Source organism: Phoenix dactylifera, chromosome 14 (genome assembly GCF_051530095.1).
Source record: "Phoenix dactylifera cultivar Ajwa chromosome 14, Ajwa_hap1_PhDact_Kaust_v1.1, whole genome shotgun sequence".
NCBI classification, from domain to species: domain Eukaryota; kingdom Viridiplantae; phylum Streptophyta; class Magnoliopsida; order Arecales; family Arecaceae; genus Phoenix; species Phoenix dactylifera.
In genome coordinates, this window is record NC_143203.1 from 18132341 (window position 1) to 18153044 (window position 20704).

A 20704-nucleotide genomic window follows, 5' to 3' on the forward strand; every position below is an offset into this window, starting at 1 on the left:
TCCTTAGCTGTTCAGCATGGTTGGTCCCTGCAGCAACTGGATGTTAACAATGCCTTCTTGCATGACACACTAGTGGATGAAGTCTACATGGCTTAGCTTGCCGGATTTGTTGATTAGCAGTTTTCCCACCATGTCTGTCATCTCAAGAGGTCCATTTATGGCCTGAAACAGGCGTCGTGTGCTTGGTATCAGGAATTAAGAAGCTTTATCATGGGTTTGGGTTTTATCAATTCCAAGTCTGATTCTTCTCTTTTCATCTACAACAAGGATGATGTTCTTTGTTATTGTTTGATCTATTTAGATGATCTCATTATTACAAAGAATCAGCCTGTGTTTGTCTCCCAAGTGATTGAACGCCTTGCCAAGCAGTTCTCTCTGAAGGATCTTGGTCCCTTGCATTTCTTTCTTGGTGTTGAGCTCATTCCAATACCTTAGGGGTTGTTTTTAACTCAGCACAAATATATTTGGGATCTTCTTGAACGTGCTCACATGGAAGGATCCAAGTCAGTGCACACTCCCTTGGCAACCAAACCTTAGCTGCAGCTTGATGATGGTTCTCCTTCAACAGACGGCACTGTCTACAGAAGCTTCATTGGCATTCTTCAATATTTAGCCATCACCTGTCCTGACATTAGTTTTTCAGTGAACAAACTTGCTCAGTTTATGCATTGTCCCACTGAATCTCATTGGGTTGCCTTTAAGCGATTACTTCGGTATCTCAAACAGACAATTTTCTATGGAGTTTTACTGCAGTTCTCTTCCTCCTCTTCCATTCAGCTTCGGGGGTTCTCTGATGCAGACTGGGCATGCAATGTTAATGACCAAACTTCTACTTCGGCCTATATCATCTTCCTTGGTCAATCGCCAATCTCATGGAATACTCGTAAACAATGGGCTGTTGCTCGGTCATCCACAGAAGCAAAGTATCGCGCTTTAACAATGGCCACCTCTGAGATTGCTTGGTTAGTTTCCTTGCTTGGGAAACTAGGTGTCAAGCTCTCTAAGCCGCCGGATCTTTTCTGTGATAATATTGGTTCAACTCATTTGAGTCTTCATCCGGTTCTTCACTCCCGAATGAAGCATATTGCCATAGATTTGCACTTCGTTCGTGACTATGTCTCCTGAGGAATGTTGAATGTTTCTCATATAAATACACAGGATCAACTGGCTGACCTTCTAACTAAGCCTTTTGCTCAGCGACGTTTTCAGAAATTACAGTCCAAGATAGGCGTAGCTGATGAGACATCTATCTTGAGGGGGCGTACAATAGATATATCTCAGCCGTAGAGATATTACTGATTCATTACTTCAGTCTGTTCTAACAGACTTGTTATTTCTGTTATAACAGTTGTACAGTTGTAACAACCTTCTCTTCTTCTCCTCTACTGATAGTTGTCTATATATATCTCCTCCTATAGTCTTTTTAGAGTGTGGTTAATGCAAGTTCATCATCCTCTATAAGAATTGCCAAGGGACCAGGATAAGAAATAAAACTGTCTGGCCTTTATTACGTCCTCATATATATATATGGATATGGAAACCCTACATCTGCATTCATCCGAGAAATATTGGAAATTTTTTGAAGAACTTCACTTCCTTCATGATGTTAGCATGGTAGACTAACAATTCTTTGACACCAGAAATTTGAAAGAATTATTAAAAATAATACTTATGGTGAATAGCACAGTACAAGACCAAGGAGGAGGCAAGCAGGGTGGTGGAGACTGTGCAGGGCATGGGGGAAGAAAGCAAAGCAGACAATACTGCATGATGAGTGGGGGGTGATGAAGGAGACGACGAAGAAGATCAAGGAGAAGTGTGGTGGGGAAGGACATGCTTGCAGGGACGGGAGATGGGCCGAATAAGAGGATGTGGAGGCAGCGAAGGAGAGCTTGGAGGAGGAGACAAGGAGGAAAGGAATAGATAGGATGCGAGATTAAGCTGCCATTTCCTAAAAATGCTGCAGTAAGCTACTAGCCATTGTGTTCCTTGGTCTTGATGTTTTTTTCCCAAAAAAGGCTTATCAATGTGGTTCTTTCATGTATCCAAACCACAAGATTTTCGTTTTATCCTAAGGACAAGGTGACATTTGGGTTTGCAACTACCATTTAATGATTTGCTAAGACTTGGTAGCTCTTGAATAAGTGTGTAAATAAATTGAGCCTGATCAAGCATGCGCCTCCCCATCCTGAGTTGAAATGGATTTTGTGCGTGTTGTTATGGATCAAGCCCGGAGCTACTTAAAATTATTTCTAATTAACTTGAAGTTTGTTTGTTTAGCCTTTTGAGTCAGTTCTCATCCTTATAGTAGGGAAGTATAAACACAATCATATTTTTCAGTATGGAGGGTGAGATTGGTTGCATGTCATACATTATAAATACTAGTGCATGTTTGGATGGACGACACTCACTATATCCGATGCAATAGTAGGCATGTGAACATGATGGCAATATCCATCCATCTCCGAGATCGGCAATTTATCGTCCATCCAAATATGCATGCATCACAGAGGACTCTAACTCATAAGGGTAGGAAGTTAAAAATATGTGCCAGTGATATAGGCTGGAGCAATTATTAATTTGAAAGCTAATGGATGTTTAGAAATTTTTTTAGTAATAATGTAGATTTTTTATATAATTCAAAAAAATAGAGCCAAACCTTCTTATTGGGGCCGGGTCCAAATGGAGGGCATCCATTACCCGTTATCAGCTCCTTCCTCTGTTTTATCCCAATCTGTTTCTCCTTCCTCTCTTTGAATAATGGTTCTTTCATGTATCCAAACCACAAGATTTCTGTTTTATCCTAAGGACGAGGTGACATTTGGGTTTTCAGCTACTATTTAATAATTTGCTAAGACTTGGCAAGCATGAATTGAGCAAGCATGCGCCTCCCCATCCTGAGTTGAAATGGATTTTGTGCGTGTTGTTATGGATCAAGCCCGGAGCCACTTAAAATTATTTCTAATTAACCTGAAGTTTGTTTGTTCAGCCTTTTGAGTCGGTTCTCATCCTTATAGTAGGGGAGTATAAACACAATCATATTTTTCAGTATGGAGGGTGAGATTGGTTGCAAATTATACATTATAAATACTAGCGCATGTTTGGATAGACGACACTCACTATATCTGATACAATAGTTGGCAATTGAACATAATGACAATATCCATCCATTTTCGAGATCGGCAATTTATCGTCCATCCAAATATGCATGCACTACGGAGGACTCTAACTCATAAAGGGTAGGAAGTTAAAAATATGTGCCAGTGATACTGGCTGGAGCAATTATTAATTTGAAAGCTAATAGATGTTTAGAAATTTTTTTAGTAATAATATAGATTTTTTATATAATTCAAAAAAATAGAGCCAAACCTTTTTCCAGACCAGGGCATCCATTACCCGTTATCAGCTCCGTGGCATTTTGCGGTATTTTTATATTTCGCTCTCCGGAAACACAAAATATATCTTATCCTTCCCCCACGAGCCCAGTCTATTCGTCACCCAACCCAAACCAAAGGTCGGATTTTTCCATCCATCTTCCGCTGCTCCGGAGCTTATTTTCTTCCCCAGAAATGCCGCTGGGGGGCCCCTTCAGCGGATCGGGACTCGCAGCACCGCTGTCCGCTTCTCTGAGAGCCCCTCCTGAGAGGCCCTTCCTCTTCGGCCAGCCTCTCAGAACCTCGTTTTCAAGTGGGCAGGGTATGGAGTCCGAGCAATCCTCTGTTGTTTGGTTTTTTTTCGTTTCTTTTTGATTTGCAGTCATGGTTTTCAATCTTGTTGTTGGTGCGTAAGAGTGACTGTAATGTTGGCACTTGCGTGTAATCTTCAATAAAAAAAAAGAAAGAAGATTGTCTGTAATGTTCATATGAAACAAAGGACGATAGAGCAACAGTTAATTTAAACTTGGCACAGATTTAGGAGTGTAATGTAGCTCTTTTGTTCAATAAATAATTTGTGCTAGTAGACAATTCTACGAATCTCAGTTAGAATCACATTTACGAGAAATGTTGGAAAAGATGAAAATTTGTGCTAAGGTACGCTCAATCTTGGGTTTGATCAAGCTTGTTTTGAAATTAATTTTTATCTTGAAATTCAAGACCAAGATCAGCTCACGACTTTGTTGATTGATCCTGAGTGACTGTAGTTTTGAGCTGAGATACAGACAGGCCCGGTTCAAAGATTCTGATAACTTGAATCAAGCCAGAACCAAATGAGGCTTGGAACAAGATCAACTCAATGTCTTGTTAAAAAGAAAATTCATTCCAATCATATTAAGCTTGCCTACAATAACTGATTATGGAGATGAATTGAGGCCTTGAGCATATGCTTAGTCTGAGCTTTACTAGAATAATTTTGAAAGTTAATTTAATTCACACATAGGAGTGTGTGCATATATGCATATACATACACACGGAGACAAACAATTTTTAATAACAAGCTTTTGTAACCTTTAGATTTAGTCAAGAGCATTATAGTACAAACTAAACCTCATTCCTTTCCCATGAAAGTTGGGTCCCACAATCCCATACTAAGACCCCAACCACTCCTTGTTTCCTAATAAGAGTAGATGCAAATCCTAAGACCTCAATGCCACATGGGTTTCTTAGCTGGGCAGATTTCTTTTATCCCCATCCGTTTCTCCTTCCTCTCTTTGAATAATGGTAATTCCATGTCAGTGTATACATAAATACCAATTTATGTAGAGGTTTTGGTCCACATCATGGAAGCCTCTTTGTTAGTTATAACAAATGTAAATTACTGGCCAGGGGTTGGTGTGCTATCACCCTTGAATTGGCCTTCCTTATATATGTCAGTAGCAACGTAAGATACAATACTAAATCGTAAAATCATAGCTGCTACATTCAGCTTTTGTTTCTCTAGCAATCAATTATTTTAATTATCTCTTCATTTATTAGGAGCTATATTTTATGTATGATCCTAGTCCTCAAATGAGACTAACATGTCGTAAATACGAATCTATAGTGTCTGGGAATAGTGCATATTTTTTTGTTCTTCATGTATAAATGATAGTAACAACTAGTAATTGGAGGTTGCCTCCCATCTGTTCCTTAGATGCCCTTTTTCTTTCTTTTTTTTTTTTTTTGGGGGGGGGGGGGGGGGGGGGTTAAATTTTAAAAACCTTCTGAAGAATAAAGACTAGGCCAGGGGATTGAGATTGCTTTGGACATTAGTGCTTTGAAGAATGTTCTGAATTGCCTGAGAAAATTTGCGATATCTGTCTTGGCTATCTCGTGGTGTATTTGGTAGGAGAGACGTAGCAGTTTTTTCAAAAAAAAAAAAGCTCCTTCAACCTTCTAGTTCTGTTTACTTTTAGTTTCTTTTTGGACTTGTGACTGCTGTAAGGACATGGCTAAGCTGCAAGGACCTAATTGAATTCAAAAATCTCCTAGGTGTTCAAAGAACAGTGGCTTTGACTATGTGTAAGAACCTCATTTCTTTTGTTGGTCCTTTCTCAAAAGCCTGGATATTGAGAAATATACACTTCATCTATCCTATTTACAAGAATGTCCCTTTCTCTGAAACCTCTTCTTTCCCACCTTTTCTTTTCTCAACTTCTCTTTTCAACTTTTGTATAATGGAATGGGTAAATCTTGTTTTGTCCTCGCGTTTCCCCTGTGAAGTTTAGAGAGAGAGAGAGAGAGAGAGGGAGAGAGATTGGTCTATTAGCTTCTTCCTTGTCATGCACCACTGTGGAGCTTGGCAATACTGGTTCATCATCTGTTCAGAGGAGATCACTCGAACCCTGTGCAATGGAGGAGGCAAGTACTAAGGATAGCTTTCATTACATTTCAATCCAGACTTCTATAAATCCTTTGTTGATATTTGAAATTATTATTTTTTCTTTTCAAGTGCAAATAATTTTTAGAAACGAGTGCTCATGAAGACATAGAGGTTTGGTTTTGTTCTTGTCTTGTTGCTCTTTATAGTTTATACCTTTCAAATTCTCAATGAAATGATTTTGATGTTGATGGGTTTCTCTCATCTTTTATATCAAAAAGAGACTAGGTATACAAATTTTGTTTTTGTTTTTGAAAACAAACCACTTCATTTATTGAAATAGGACTAGAGTTTAGACTACAATCTAACCATGCTCATAACTTAAGGATATTATCTTTCATTTTTTCTATTATCAAAACAATTGTGTCACCTACATCCTGTGCTATGATTCATAATAGATGACTTTTCTTTCAGTAAATTCACCTATGTGGAAAAGAAAACAGATGCTAAACGATCAAAAAATTTGCTTATCATCTCCATGCTTCTTCCAAGTCATTCATTTACTTTATAGTTCATTAGTTTAGCTTTCCATATGTTGGTTCTTATATCAAACTTTATCTTGTTCCCTTTTACATTGTCAATTGTTGCAAACTTAATCTTACATTTTTTTTTTTAATCAAAAAGGGAAATCACTTGTATACAAAAGAGTTGTTATCAAATCAAGAAAACTCTCAGGGCTGGAGGAGGCCATGCGAATTAGAAGGTATGGGTATTGTACTAAGATATTTGGTAGAGTATGAGATTGTTTCCATCTGTGCTGTCTTGTGTGAGTAAATAAATACTAATGCAACTCAAATGCAGCCTGTCCCAATTAGTTAGTGAAGAAGGTCTTCAACTATGCATCCTAGGATTTGTTCCCCTAGTGATTGCCTAATCTATCTAGAATTTTGAGCCCATAATCCAATTACATTTCAATTTTATTTTTTAAAATAATCCCAGAGTAGCAGTGTCTGTTGTTCTCTTTTGTTAAGCAAAATTGATGTTAGGGGTCTGATTCATGTGAAGGATCCGTGGGTGGTTTGACTTGTTAAGCTAGCATAGATGTAAAGTGCCAAGTACTATTTGACAAGAGATAGTTTTATAAATTCTTATATTTAGTTCTGAGTTGAGTGAGTTTGAGGAGTTATTAGAATTATACTTTAATGTTTGTCTTTCTGTGTGGGGATCTGGGGGATCCAGATTTTTTGAATTGCAGCTACCACACCATCCACCGTGGTAGCATATGGCTTGATATTAGCGGGACAATAAACAAATTCAGAAAAGCTAATGTCTTCTGTATTCCTTAAAATCCTTAAAATAATCAAAAATCTATGGAAGGAAATAAAAATTGTGATAGGTTGTGCCCAAATCTGATAAACAAGCCAATCACGAGGCATTCCTTCAGAATAATACCTGACTGGCTTCACTAACTAGTATCAATTATAACAATAAATAATTATATAAGCTGACTTGATTTAGCATATGACATGATAAAAAGCAACATATATTTTGCTTTTGTGATACTAATGTTTGAAATTGAATAATCAACACTCTTGCTGGCCACTTATAGCATCAATGTCCATACCAATTTGGTGTGGCTGTTGGTGCCATGCAAGAATTGCTGTGCCGGAACCGAGGCTCGGATTGGTTGCCCGGCAGCACGGGTTGGTATGCCCCCGTGCCGTTCCCTGCCGACACAGGAGAGAGAGGGGGGAGAGTGGGAGGGAGAGAGGAGGGTGGCGAAGGCCGGTGGAGGTTGATGGAGGGCCGAAGAGCTGCACAGAGGGGCGCAGGAGGGGCTCTACAGACCTCCATCGGCCGGCCGTCAGTCCCCTTTCTCTTTCTCTCCTTCTCCCTCCCTCCCCCACTCTCTCTCTTTTCCTCTCTTTCCTTCTCCTTCTCTGCCTCCATCCCGATTTTTCGTTTTGGTTGCCGAAACTGTCCCGGTTTGCCGCTGGTACGGCTCGATACGTCCCGAACCGCGGTTGGGACGGTTTCTTTGACCATACTGCCATGCATAGTGAAAGATCTGCATTTGGACTATTTTCTTACATGTTACACTGTGAAATAAAATGTGAAACCATATTATTACATGATTTGAGGCATTTCATATGTCCCGACATGATTAAGATTTTTTTATTCATCCTGCAAAGGATCCGTAAGAACACGCTTTCTTTTCAGTAGAATTCCTAACTTTATCAAGTCAGTGATCACAATTTTCTTGGTTGTGGTAATTGCGTTTGAAAAGATGATCCTCATGTTGAAGGACAAATTCAAACATATAGTTTCTAGAAGTTTCCAACCGTGAAAGTGAACATTCAAGATAATCTTTTCTAATAAGATTGGTAACGGTGGTGTATGAGATACAAGGATGGTCAAAGTTGTGGGCTTCTATAAATATACCAGTAAAAGGAGACATGTAGTATTGCGGATAAATTTGGATCTCAAAAAAAGGGTAAGTCAAATTAACTCCATATTCATTTTAGCTTTTTTTTTTCTTCTTTGTGCCCCCACTTTTCTAAGATTCAGTGCTGAACATCTATAATGCCATGACAGCATGACTTTGTCCTTAGCATTGGTGGTAAATGTCTATTGACTGTTTTTTGCCATTTGAGGACCTTTTGATGCCGGACTACATTATGAAGGTCCAAATTACCCTCCTGACATTTTAATATCACCTTTCACATTGAACCCTTTAATTAAGAGTATTGTCCTTCATTGCCCTTGTTTTTTGTGTATGTTTCTTTGTTTTCAGACCCTCTTCCTTGTATCAGCCTCAGTATTTCTTTAGCTAGTTCCTATAACTCCCATCCACCTTCTTTTCTCCCCTTCAAGACTTCCTTTTACTTTTCTTTTGTTTTTGGTCTCTTATTTGTTCTTTTGGGTTCCATTATGTTCTTTCTGCAATCTTTCTACATGTTGACATCCATTTTGAGCCCTTCAGCAATCTATTAGTCGATTAAATGGTATTCAAGTTTCTTAGTGTCATTGGTCTATTTGGAATTCCTTATTTTGCTGTCCTTGGTCCCTATGGACTAAGACAACTTCCATTTACATCATCCCACTTCTTTCCATCTGTGTAATTGACCACATATTGTGGCCACTTGTTATGAAGATAATGTGAAACCTACATGCTGTGGATGTTTAAAGGTTTAGCTCACTAGTGAGATCTATTGAGTGGATTGGTGGAGTGGTCCATAACTATATGTGCCCATTTTATGAATGTGATATGGTATCACTTTGAAAAAAACTCAAATCCCTTTAGCTGATCTTTTTTTTTTAAAATCATCCGAAGTATCTTTTGTCTCTCTTCCTTTGTCTCTTGAGTGGTATAATGTTGGTTGATAGGTTTGTTCATATTTGATGGTATTTTGTGAAGCCAATCTATAATGTTTAGTGTGAACCATAATGCTAACATAATCATTAATATGGAGAAACTAGATTTAATCTGCATATAAATTATAAACCATGCAATTGAGAATAGTCATCCATAAACAAAGTTCACAATCTCGATATTGGACCCCATACGAGTACTACATTGGTGCAGTGTTGGTACGTCTGGTATGGAGGTTAGTTCGGCATATAGACATATACCCAAGGATATCGAATTGGTATCGGTAGACGTACCGGTCACCTACCGGATCGGTTCGGTATCGGTCGAACCCTCGGTTGAAATCGTTTTTCACTGTTGGAATGGTTCGATACGGGCTAAACCAGTCGGTACAGGCCGGTTCGGCATACCATGCATATACCCACTATATTGGATATCAGTTTGGTACCAGGGTACGGAACACACTAGTACCACGAACCTTGCCCATAAATGAATATTATATTTTGTATACTGAATCATCAAAGAGCATGAAATATAAATTTTCAAAGAGAAAGATGAAGAGTTTACTCCAACGTTGGCGGAACTGGCACCGGCCACCGTACTGGTTCTCCGACGGGATGAATCGGTATGGGCCCGCGCCATGCCGTGTCGGGCCCGTATCGACACGGTAGAAGAGGCGGAGGAGAGGGAGAACGAGAGAGAGAGCGGGGGAGGGAGGGAGGGAGGCCGGCGGAGGGTGGCAAAGGCCGGCACTGGGGCAGCAAGGGAAAGCTATGGCCTTTTCCTTGTTTCGTTTGAAATAGGGGTTCGACCGCTTTTTTAATTTCGCGATGTTTAAGTAAAGACGGCAAATTGCTTGCTGACTTCACTTAAAAATTGCAAAATTAAAAAAAAAAAGAGATTTTTAAGTGAAGTCGGCAAGCGATTTGCCGACTTCATTTAAAAATTGCGAAATTAAAAAAGTGGCCGGACCCATGTTTCGAACGAAACAGGGGAATGGCCACGACTTCTCCTTGCCGCTCCAGCGCCGGCCTCCGCCGGACCTCCGCCAGCCTCCACCACCATTTGCCGGCCTCCCTCTCTCTCCCTCTGCCTCGCTCTCCCTCCCCCACTCGTTCTCTTTTTTCCTCTCTTTCCTTCTTTTTCTCCGCCTCCGAAAGCGATTTTCATTTCCGTTGCCGAAATCAGCTGGTACGGCTCGGAATGGTCGGAACCATCTGGTTCGGGACGGTTTCGCCGACTCTGGTTTACTCTAAAGTTATAATTGTAAAGGAAGACAATATAGAAGAAAGAAGGCACCGCTGCAATTTAGTAAGCAAGCATAGTTTGCACCTATGCCCAAGCTAATAATACCACAAAATGGTGGAAGATGAAGACAAAAGTAAGATAATCACAGCCTCAGTGGAAAGATGTAGATTGTAAATGATGGATGCAATAAAACCCTCAGTTCTTTTGGTCAAATTGTAAATTTCTGCCCACTTAGTTGCATATGACAATAAACAACAAATGGAACAGTGAAATGATGATCACTTATTTAGGGGATCGGCATGTTTATGAAAATGGAAAAGGGAAAAGTAGGTGCATGGAGAAGTACAATGGCATCAATAGTTATGTGGAAAAAGCATACAAGTCAAAAATCCAAGATTAACTTGAAATACTAGAGAAATTGGCCACAACAGTATCAGGGGCAATTATAGTGGTGTTTTGAGAGGGAGAAAGTGTGTATGTGTGTGAGAGAGAGATAGAGAAAAAGCCCTGATTGAAAGCCATGGAGTTCCGAAATTTACTAAATAAGGTTGGATGACCATTAATGATGGCAAGGAGGCTTACCGTGACAGATACTTTATTTGCGCTTTATGAATTCAGCCAAATAACCATAACAAGTCCAGAATTATAAACCAAGATGGCATGTCAGAAGTCCCATGCTCTAGACCATCGAGTGCAGAATGAATGATATTATTTTGTATACCTAGTATGGTCGTTGATGTCTAGTGACCTGCTGCAGCATAATCTTTCATCATTTACTCACAGTTAGTGACCTTTAGATTGAGCTGTTAGTTTACTAACATATCTGGCCATACTAACTACTAAGTGTTGCAAACTGTTATTAGTTCTGATTTTGACCATTTGAAGGTTACGAGAGCTTCAAAGTTCAGTTAAAGTGAGGAAAAGGCCTCCACTAAGGCGCGGAAAAGTCTCTGCTCCCCTTCTTGTGCCAGAACACGTTCCTAGACCTCCTTATGTGGGTTCAAACCTACTGCCTGAGATTTCGAGTGAATATCAAGTACATGATGATGAGGGCATTATTCGCATGAAAGCTGCCTGTGAGCTTGCTGCACGTGTTTTGGACTTTGCAGGAACATTAGTCAGGGTAAGTATGAATTTTATGGTTATTTCAGTTTTACAAGGAGATATAATACTTTAAAATATGAAGTCTAAATTTTTTGAATTAAGTGACTTTTGTAAATGTTGAAAAAATAGAGTTTTTTTAATATTTTTAGGCCTCTTAACAGGCGTACAAGTAAATCCTCTTATATAGATCCTTGATAAAACTTTTCACATTGTCTTTTTTAATGTTCCTCAGTCTGGTCTGCTCTAGCGCCCATAGAGACATACAGAAACAACCTGGACTTTATTTCAGATATGCATGATTTTTGTCAAGCTAGCTGCCAATCTTCTGTCAACATTTATTTAATTAAGATTTTTTGAAACTGCTGCATATACTTGGACACAATTGGAAATTGCACTGGAAGAATACTACTTATCTCACCGAAAAATCGTGCTTCTTTTGCACGAAGGATGAAGGTATCTAATGCTTATACTGTGATGGCTTGGCAATGTCATGCTGGCAACATGCCAATCACTAGCATGCAGCTAGTACCATGCAAGTGCTGCATGTGCATGCCGGCCGAGCACTGGCATGCAGCCAATACCATGCTCGTGCTGCATGCCAATGGGGCAGTGGAACAGTATATATACCCTAACAAAGAGCTTTGAGATATCAGAAATGATACATGTACCACTAAGCTCCTATAATGAGATAACCATCTTGAAATCTGCTTGAACCTATTGTTCAAATGTTTTCAATTGTTCAAAGCATGAGATATATTATATGTGCATATACTTGAGCAGCTAGACAATACATGCTATTTGTGATTATCAAGGTGACAGCTGACTGTTAAATGTACGGTTGTATAATTATGATGATGTGGACATCAACCTAACTGACCCCAAATAGATCTTATACAGGCTTCTTTCTTTTAGTTTTGGGAATTCATGGGAAACCTTTCATGTGAGCTAATAAGTTTCTCTATTTCATGCTAGCTTGTTGGGCAATGTGAACTGTGCTGTGGACAAGGGTAGCTCTTCTAACTTAATCTTGTTCAGTCAATAATGCAGAATACCTAAATTTTCCTAGTGGCAATTTTTTTTGCTAAAAATTTGGGTCTTTCTGAGCTCTAAACTGCAAATAGTGGCCAGTTAGAACTTAGAAGTGAATTTCTGTTGCACTAAGGAATGCATATTTCTGTTTCTAGTTGAATAAGTATCAGCAATCATTCTAAAATTTTAATCATCATTGTCATCATCATCATCGTTATATTGCCCTAGTGGAATTTTTTGGTTCCCCATTCGTTATCTTTTCCTTGACTTTCTGGTACTTGACATATCTCGCCTTTCCTCTTATGCTAGTATTCCCCATTATGTCATCCTAAGATTATGCCTTTCTATCAGCCATCTGTAACAACAAATGAAATTGATAAAGCAGTGCATGAGATGATTGTCAAAGCTGGTGCTTATCCTTCTCCACTTGGATATGGTGGATTTCCAAAGAGTGTATGCACATCAGTAAATGAGTGCATGTGTCATGGAATACCTGATTCTCGCCAGCTACAGGTACAGCAAGATAAGATCACTTTTTTGTTTAATATGAAGCTTTTTCGCTATAGCCTTGATATAAACTTTTATGTTTTCACTAACTTTTCCTTTTGAGCAGGATGGAGACATAATAAACATTGATGTTACTGTCTACTTAAATGTATGTTTTCGTTCTTCCCCTTTTTCTGGTTCATTTCATTTCTTTTTATATTTTGAATATAAATGCATTTCTTGGACATCTTGCGACTTTAATCATCTATTAGGACTTGTCATTTCATTGCAAAATCTTTCTCTAGAAAAGTAGGGGAATTTTCAGAAGATCGATCACATACGTGTGTTGATTTATTTTCATTCACATATTGTAACGTGATCTCAGATACGAAAACTTAGTCAAAGAAGGTGGGCTTAGGTGGGACTCGAACCCAAAGAAATCTCACAACCGTTTTTAGAAGCCTACTGTGGTCTTTGATCCGGCATATGTTGGTTGCAGTCGAGGATATCCTTGCCAAAGTACGAATCTGGCAGGTCTCAGTCAGTATTGTGTCTTTGAGTTGTCATCTGCCTATATATTAATTCATTGAAAAATTTCATTAGAGGTGAGTTATATTCAAGGTTTTAAGTACCTACCCACATCGACTGGTAAAGGATGTACCATACATACCTGGTGCGGTAGTCGTGTGTTATAGGGGCTCAGCACGCCCACATGCTAGCACATGGTATGGTGCTGGGCCAACTCCAACAGTGTACCTTGTATTGACATGGGGGCATCCTTGTGATACTGACCTATATCAGCTTGGTAATGGTGTGGGGTTTGCTACTGAAACTCAAAATATCAGTTATATTTCACAATAAGATAATGTTTGAGAATAACCAATAAACATCTTTGTCTAAGACAATTCATGCACTCAAAGTGCTTCGTTTCCTTTTCAATTATTTTCATTAATTTGGCTGGAGATGTCTGTTGCAGTTCCAGTGAACAGTATGTGACACAGAGCCACTTGAGGGTGACCATGAAGGCACAGATGGACCTAGGAAAGGAATTAGCAAAGGATTTAGGTCAAGATATCACCTTGCCATTTTGCTACAGAAAACAGGGTGAAAAAGGTTTATTTTTATTGTAATCATTATAAACAATGAAAAGACTTCTGTTTGAGTAGTGCTAAAGGGCACCAGTTTTGTGCACACGAAAGTCCCCTACCTTGCGGCATGGGGGCTTGGTATCTCTCATGGGAATTAATGTGACATTTTTTTTTGGTGGGTGGGGGGGTGGGGAGGTGGCTGAGTGTGGAGTTTCAGGGCCAGTATTAGTTGGCCTGAGAAACTCTTCATGCGCACCACATGGGTGCCCCAAATCATTTTTCTTTCTGTTTGAGGCTTTTGGAGGAGGTAGGGATCCTGGGTAAAGGGATCTTTCGTTGATTGGATGATCACTGATTGTCACTAGCTTTATGCAGTTTTCTGCAGAATCTTCAACAATAGACTGCGGATCTGATGTTTTTTCTTTACAATATCATCAAGTAATTATAGTGAAAGACGGATTGGATGAGGGAAGAGAGCACTAATTGAAAGATATGAATCTTATAATGACAATCGGAGATAAGTAGAAATAATACTTGGCCATAATATGATCATCGACAGCAATGAAGAAGGGAATTAAAGGAGGAAATATGAGAGGGAAATAGGAGAAAAAGGAGATTAGACAAGAAGTAAAGGGGCCGAACCTAGCCAAGACTTTTTCTTCAAACAAAATAACTCCACCAAAGCTCTAAAACTCATCACTTTACATAGACTCTTATTTATAGAGGCAAAAACAACTAGATAAGATTGTTCCTTACTCAAGGGAGGACTCTCAGCTTATGTATTATGACTATAATACTCTTCCAATGTTGTTTGACACCAAAAGGACTCTTGATAAATCTAAAATTCTTGTAAATCCAAACTAACCTACATAACAATCAAATAAAAAGAAAATATTAATCATAGTTGGTGATCATCTCTCCTCAAGGACTTGGAATTGGAGTGCACTTCAACTCTTGGACCAAATTTGATCATCAATTGCATCGGATGCTTCAATATGCTCCTAGCAATTAGATGGGGTTCCAAAATAGTTTGATGGCTTGCTGATCTCATGATCTGAGCCTTCTGTTTGATCGAATAGTGATTTGGGCGCTTCCGGACATATTTCTTGTGGCCATTGCATCTTCCCTTAGGCCTTGGCAGCTGATCTTCAGTTTGCTGCATCGGTATTGGTATGCATATTTAAATGAAAGTGAGTATATTTTCCTTATTACTAACCTGTTTAGAATGAAAAATTTAAAATTTATGTACTGTTGCCATAAAAAAAAAGATTGAACACTTCAGGCAAAAAATTGACTTAATTTTTTCTGCTTCTAGAGGAACTATATTCTCATGTTTAAACAAGTCATACATGATTTCATGTTGTAGATTTTGGAAGCATTGATTCAACCATTTCAAGGTCTGAATCTGATTTAAAACCCAAAAAAGAAACTCCCATCTTAAATGCATTCAGTAAGATATATAACACAATTATTCTATATAGCAAGGTACATCACAATATTATTAGATGGATAGGAAAAAATATCTCTTGGATCACTCCAAGATGTGATATACTATTTTTTTCTCCTCTCAAGTCTGTGCTCATTTTTCAATCTCCTTTTTCATTTTGAGAAGGGATGCAGTAATTCATGGAATACATTCGCAAATAGAATTGAATGCATTTAACATTTCAAATCATAAATTGTTCCACACTGAAAGGCCCTAGTCTATTGTCCTTAAAAAGGTAGAAAGAGCAGCATACAATATGGTCATAGATCACCTCATTAGATTAGAGTTTTCTTTAGCCCTGATGATGTTATGATACCACTGAACAGAAAGGCCATCTTTTGTTGGATACTATCATGCTGGATAGAAGATTGGACAACATAGTTCATTCAATAATAAAATGTTGTTCTCATGGCGATTTAACCATTTAATCAGAGGAAAAGAGTTTGAGGCATTTGGAGCTAGTAGAGAGTCAAACATAGATTTGGCAATTTTTTATTTGTACTTGTAGCTGATTTGTAGAGCCATGTTTATGTTGGGTCAAGCATGTTGCTGTTTATCTGGAAGGTGGTGATTAATAACCTGATTGGACTAGACCTGATTTGGGCAATGTTGGTAGTGCAGGTTATAGTATCAGTATGTGGTGGCTAGTGCTGCGCATCCCGGCCCGAGCTTCAAAAAGGGTTTGGATCCAAGCAATTACCTGCTTTGGGTGGCCTTATATCAAATATTACTCTTTGCAAGATTTTTCTGCTTTTGAGAAAGAAAATAGATAGAATAAAATGGAGGAAGTTGATATGTTCACTTTCTAGTGCTGCGCATCCCGGCCCGAGCTTCAAAAAGGGTTTGGATCCAAGCAATTACCTGCTTTGGGTGGCCTTATATCAAATATTACTCTTTGCAAGATTTTTCTGCTTTTGAGAAAGAAAATAGATAGAATAAAATGGAGGAAGTTGATATGTTCACTTTCTAATTGAATCCACAATGCCCCCCCCCCCCCCCCCCCCCCAAAAAAAAAAAAAAAAAAAAAAAAAAAAAAACGATCAGTTGGCCCCTAAGCTACCTGCCATGACATCCCCTGAAGTTTTGAGAAAAACTTACTGTGGCCCTGTTAAAGGTTTTTTTCCATAATGTTACACCTCAAACAACCCTTAATGCATGAATTTTTAAGATCATGGAAAATTAATCAAAAGATCTTTCTCATTTATCTTTTTTAATAGGAGTCAACATATTTTGGATTCTTTTTCTGAGTTATATCATACAAAAACTATAAGAAAGATGAAGGACTAGCTCCCTTTTCGACCCAAACTCTTGCATATCCCTCCCTGCTGCCTCTTCCTATGTAGTACCGAACACAAACATTTCTCCTCTTCTCTCTCTTCACCTGATTTCCTCTAAGTACTAAACATTATACTCCTGTATCATTCCATGGTGGATCACCTGCTTCACTTATGTCTCCATCAACAATGTCTTAAAAGCCTCTAGAATATTTTGTTGAGATAGATATGTGCTACTTCATCTATATCATCATTATCATCATTGTCGTCGTTGTCGTCATTATCATCATTATGTGGATCATGAATATAACTTGTGTCCATATGCATGGAATAATTTTTTTTTACTTTTTTCGACAATTGTTAATACTATCGATGCATATTCCTTTATATTCTTAGAAGAGCATTCTGGAAGGAAAAGATATTTAAAAGAAAGAGACAAAAAATAAAATATAATAAAATGAAAGATTAAAACTTTTGAGTGACTATTATAATAATGTCATAGTTTTTCTCAACAAAAATACATACATAAATACATGCATACACATGATACTTTTAAGACTCCATTCCATAGCCTAGTGATACCCACAGCTGACATGACTCCATACAGATGCCTTTCCCCTTGTAGATGCTCACTTGACTAGAAAGGCTGACCGAGAGGAAGAGGCATGAAGCTCCTCAACTGAAGTGAGAGGGTTGGTGCTGGTTTTAGATCTCGATGATGAATATTTTAAACTTAGTTGTACAGGCAGAATACGCTACAATATCCTAGGCTAGATGAGTCTATAATACACACCCACACATATATACATATACACGCACGCACATTTATGCATATACATGTAATATGCATAGCAATGCAAAGTAGTATTTTCAAGAAGTAAATTGGCTGCCAGCAACCCCCACCCGAAAAAAAAAAAAAAGAGAGCAGGGGACAGATCTTGGCTCCACGCTTGTGGCTAAGACATGTCAGCCTCCTCAATTGTTGATGGTTGACATCACCATATATTTAGAAATTTTCTTGATGAATTCACTAGACTACTTTTCTAAAATTTATAGGAACCCTAGGGATGTATCTTTACTAGACTAGCTGTATATAACTTTCCAAATGTAAGTTGCTACATATCACATCATAAGGAGATCTGAACAGAGCTGAAAAGCTTCAGACAGATCATGTTTTTCTTCTTCTTTATTCTCTTCTATCTCTCACTATTGTTTTCTTAAGATATTTATTTTTATACATATGATTGTTTTCGGTAGACGTAAGCATGTTAGATTTGAGAATACTAAGGTAGATCTATGGTAGAAGAGAGAAAGGCAGAGTTCAAACAAATATGCTTAGGGATGATGGACGATTGATATAGATGGTACTTTTGTGAAATGAAGACCAAAGAGGCCTTAATAAAGCAATTGGAACCATCTGATAGAAAAGAAGAGGATAAATGATCTAGTAGAATTATTATTGGCAATTATGATATAGTTGTGGGGAAGATAAAGGATCTTGGAAAGGGTTCAAGTAGCATACTGAAAATGGTTCTCATTTGTTATAGTTTTGCTTTTGGGTATGCTCTTCATACATTAGCTCTTTTCTTGATTCGGTAGAAATACTGTTAAATGAAGAAGGTAATGCTTCATATGCATTTCTCATCATCTTGAAGTTTTTCAGATGTAATGGAGAATTATAGGAACTTTATATTGCTGACTGACTGCTGTCTGCTTATTTTCTGATAAAATTTTCATTATTTGTGCTTCAGGGCTATCATGGTGACACTTCAAAAACATTTCTCTGTGGGAATGTTGATGAACCTACAAAGCGACTTGTAAAGGTACAATGTCAGTTTCTGCAGGAACTATAATGCATTCTGTGCATGTTGTGTCTCGAGTAATTTCTTAGACTGATGTATTTGAATTGTTTCAGTTTTTCACATCAATGTGAGTAATTCTTGTTTAATTCATGTTGGATTTTATTCACTTGAGAAAAGTGTATTGCTTGTTTTCAATTTGCAGAAGCCATTTTATTTACAGAAGCAGACACAATAATGTAAATTGTGTTGGGCTGTATTTATTTTTGGTGACTTAAAATTTTAAATCTGATTTCTATTTTTGTTCTTCTTTAATTGAGTGGGGCTTCAGATTTATTGTTTATCTCATTTCCTTTTTCTCTGGCCTTTGAGCAGTCCTTCTTTCATTGATCCACCCTGAACTAAATCTGAATAGTTCGGAATCAGCTATTGGCCCTTTCTAGATAACTCTCTACTCATTGAAAATGGGTGGTGCTGGACGGTGGACACTATAAGACAAGTTGCAGATTTCTTGAGAGAGTAAACTAGAAACCAGTTAGCTGCCTTTGCCCCAAAAAACTGAGAACAGGTCCCTCTTCAGGCTCTCTTGTCTGTCAGTTCTATTCACTGTTTTCATTCTGGCTTTTCTCAATTCTGCTAGGCAACCTGAATGGGTTTGTGAAAGCCTCCTTTTAGACATGCCAATGAGGAGGATTGGTGGTTATACTTTGAGTCTGTCGTATCTCTAGGAGTGATCTTCAGCAGACCCTGCATATGGGGCTCTTAGGAGAAACCAGCTAGCTGCCTTTGCCCCAAACAACTGAGAACAAGTCCCTCTTCAGGCTCTCTTGTCTGTCAGTTTTTTTTCACTGTTTTCACCCTGCTCTTTCTCCAATTTTGCTGGGCAACCTGAAAGTGTGGTCGGGATTTGTGAAAGCCCCCTTGAAGGCATGCGAATGAGGAGGATTGATGGTTATATTGAGAGTCTGTCATATCTCTAGGAGTGATCTTCAGCAGACCCTGCATGTGGGGGCATATTCACTCTTAGGAAATAGCATTTGGGTGCTTCAACCCCATCCCATTTGTCTTTCTCTTCTCTTTACTTTTTCATAAGAATTTGCTAGCAATGATAATCTTAAATCTAAAAAAATATTTGCTATTTTTTCTATGAAATGCTAGCCTCATTCCCAACAAATTGTATACAATTTTACTAAATTAAGTTCATTAGCTGTTGCACCTGTTTTTGAAGCAGTGATTCAATGATGTAAAGTTAGGCATTTGAACTGTATCAAAGATAATCAGGCACAAAGTGGCAGTTTAATTCTGAAAGCAACATTAGTTTGCAGTCCATTTTAAATCATTCCATATTCAAATTTCGATGTGCAACAGATAATAGTGAAAAGTGGAAAATGGGTTTTGTCTGGTCCTTATTCAGTGTGACTCAGAGACCCTATTTTATTTAGTTGTCAAGGTTCATACATTCAGCTAATTGCTTGTTTGATCGCCTTCAGTATGAGTCTGTTTTTCATATGGTTGGGTTGTTCTAGTTGGTTAGGACCTGAATCACTATTTTAAGATATTTGGGTTACAGAACCCAGAACCAAACTGCATAGGCATTCATGCCTGAATCCACATCATAACTTTGAAATTCGGTAAGCATAAGGTCTAAGTTGCTGGTTTGTTCAAATGGGACCCAACAAATCAGCATTGACTCTGAAATTGGATTAGCCAGGTTGATGGGCTTTCTTTTCAATACCAAAATTGATGTGTTGTCTTTTGATTTATTCATATGTATAAGCAAAATTGTTGTCTTTTCAATACCAAAATTGTCGTGGAATTAGCAAATAACTTATATTTGTTTTTGTTAGTTTTTTTCCTGTAACGTACATTGCATGTGCCACTTGCTAGTAAATATATCCATACATATATAAATATTTACATGGATATACAAATACTTGTGTAGATGAATATACCTACATATACAACAACTTATATAGATGAATATAGATAAATATATAATAACTATATGTACACAACTACACATACATACTTATATAGATGGATGCATGCATGCTTGCATGCTCTATTATCCCATTTCTCAAGAT

The 20704-nt window shown here is 38.1% G+C and overlaps 1 protein-coding gene across 9 annotated transcripts in view; it reads left to right on the forward strand.

Annotated features, from left to right (window-relative positions):
* Window positions 1-3442: 3442 nt before the first annotated feature.
* Window positions 3443-20704, forward strand: part of LOC103720942 (methionine aminopeptidase 1B, chloroplastic-like) — a 35227-nt gene continuing 17965 nt past the window's right edge. For 6 of the 9 annotated variants that reach the window (XM_008810919.6, XM_008810918.4, XM_089927339.1 and 3 more), the window contains exons 1-6: window positions 3446-3696; window positions 6421-6499; window positions 11240-11477; window positions 12839-13000; window positions 13101-13142; window positions 18573-18644. In XM_008810919.6, the coding sequence (XP_008809141.1) occupies window positions 3570-3696; window positions 6421-6499; window positions 11240-11477; window positions 12839-13000; window positions 13101-13142; window positions 18573-18644 (720 nt within the window). In that variant the 5' untranslated portion in view covers window positions 3446-3569. Of the gene's footprint in view, window positions 3697-6420; window positions 6500-11239; window positions 11478-12838; window positions 13001-13100; window positions 13143-18572; window positions 18645-20704 lie in introns of all 9 variants that reach the window. The other 3 variants (XR_016398382.1, XM_089927340.1, XM_088711022.2) reach the window with 1 other exon arrangement.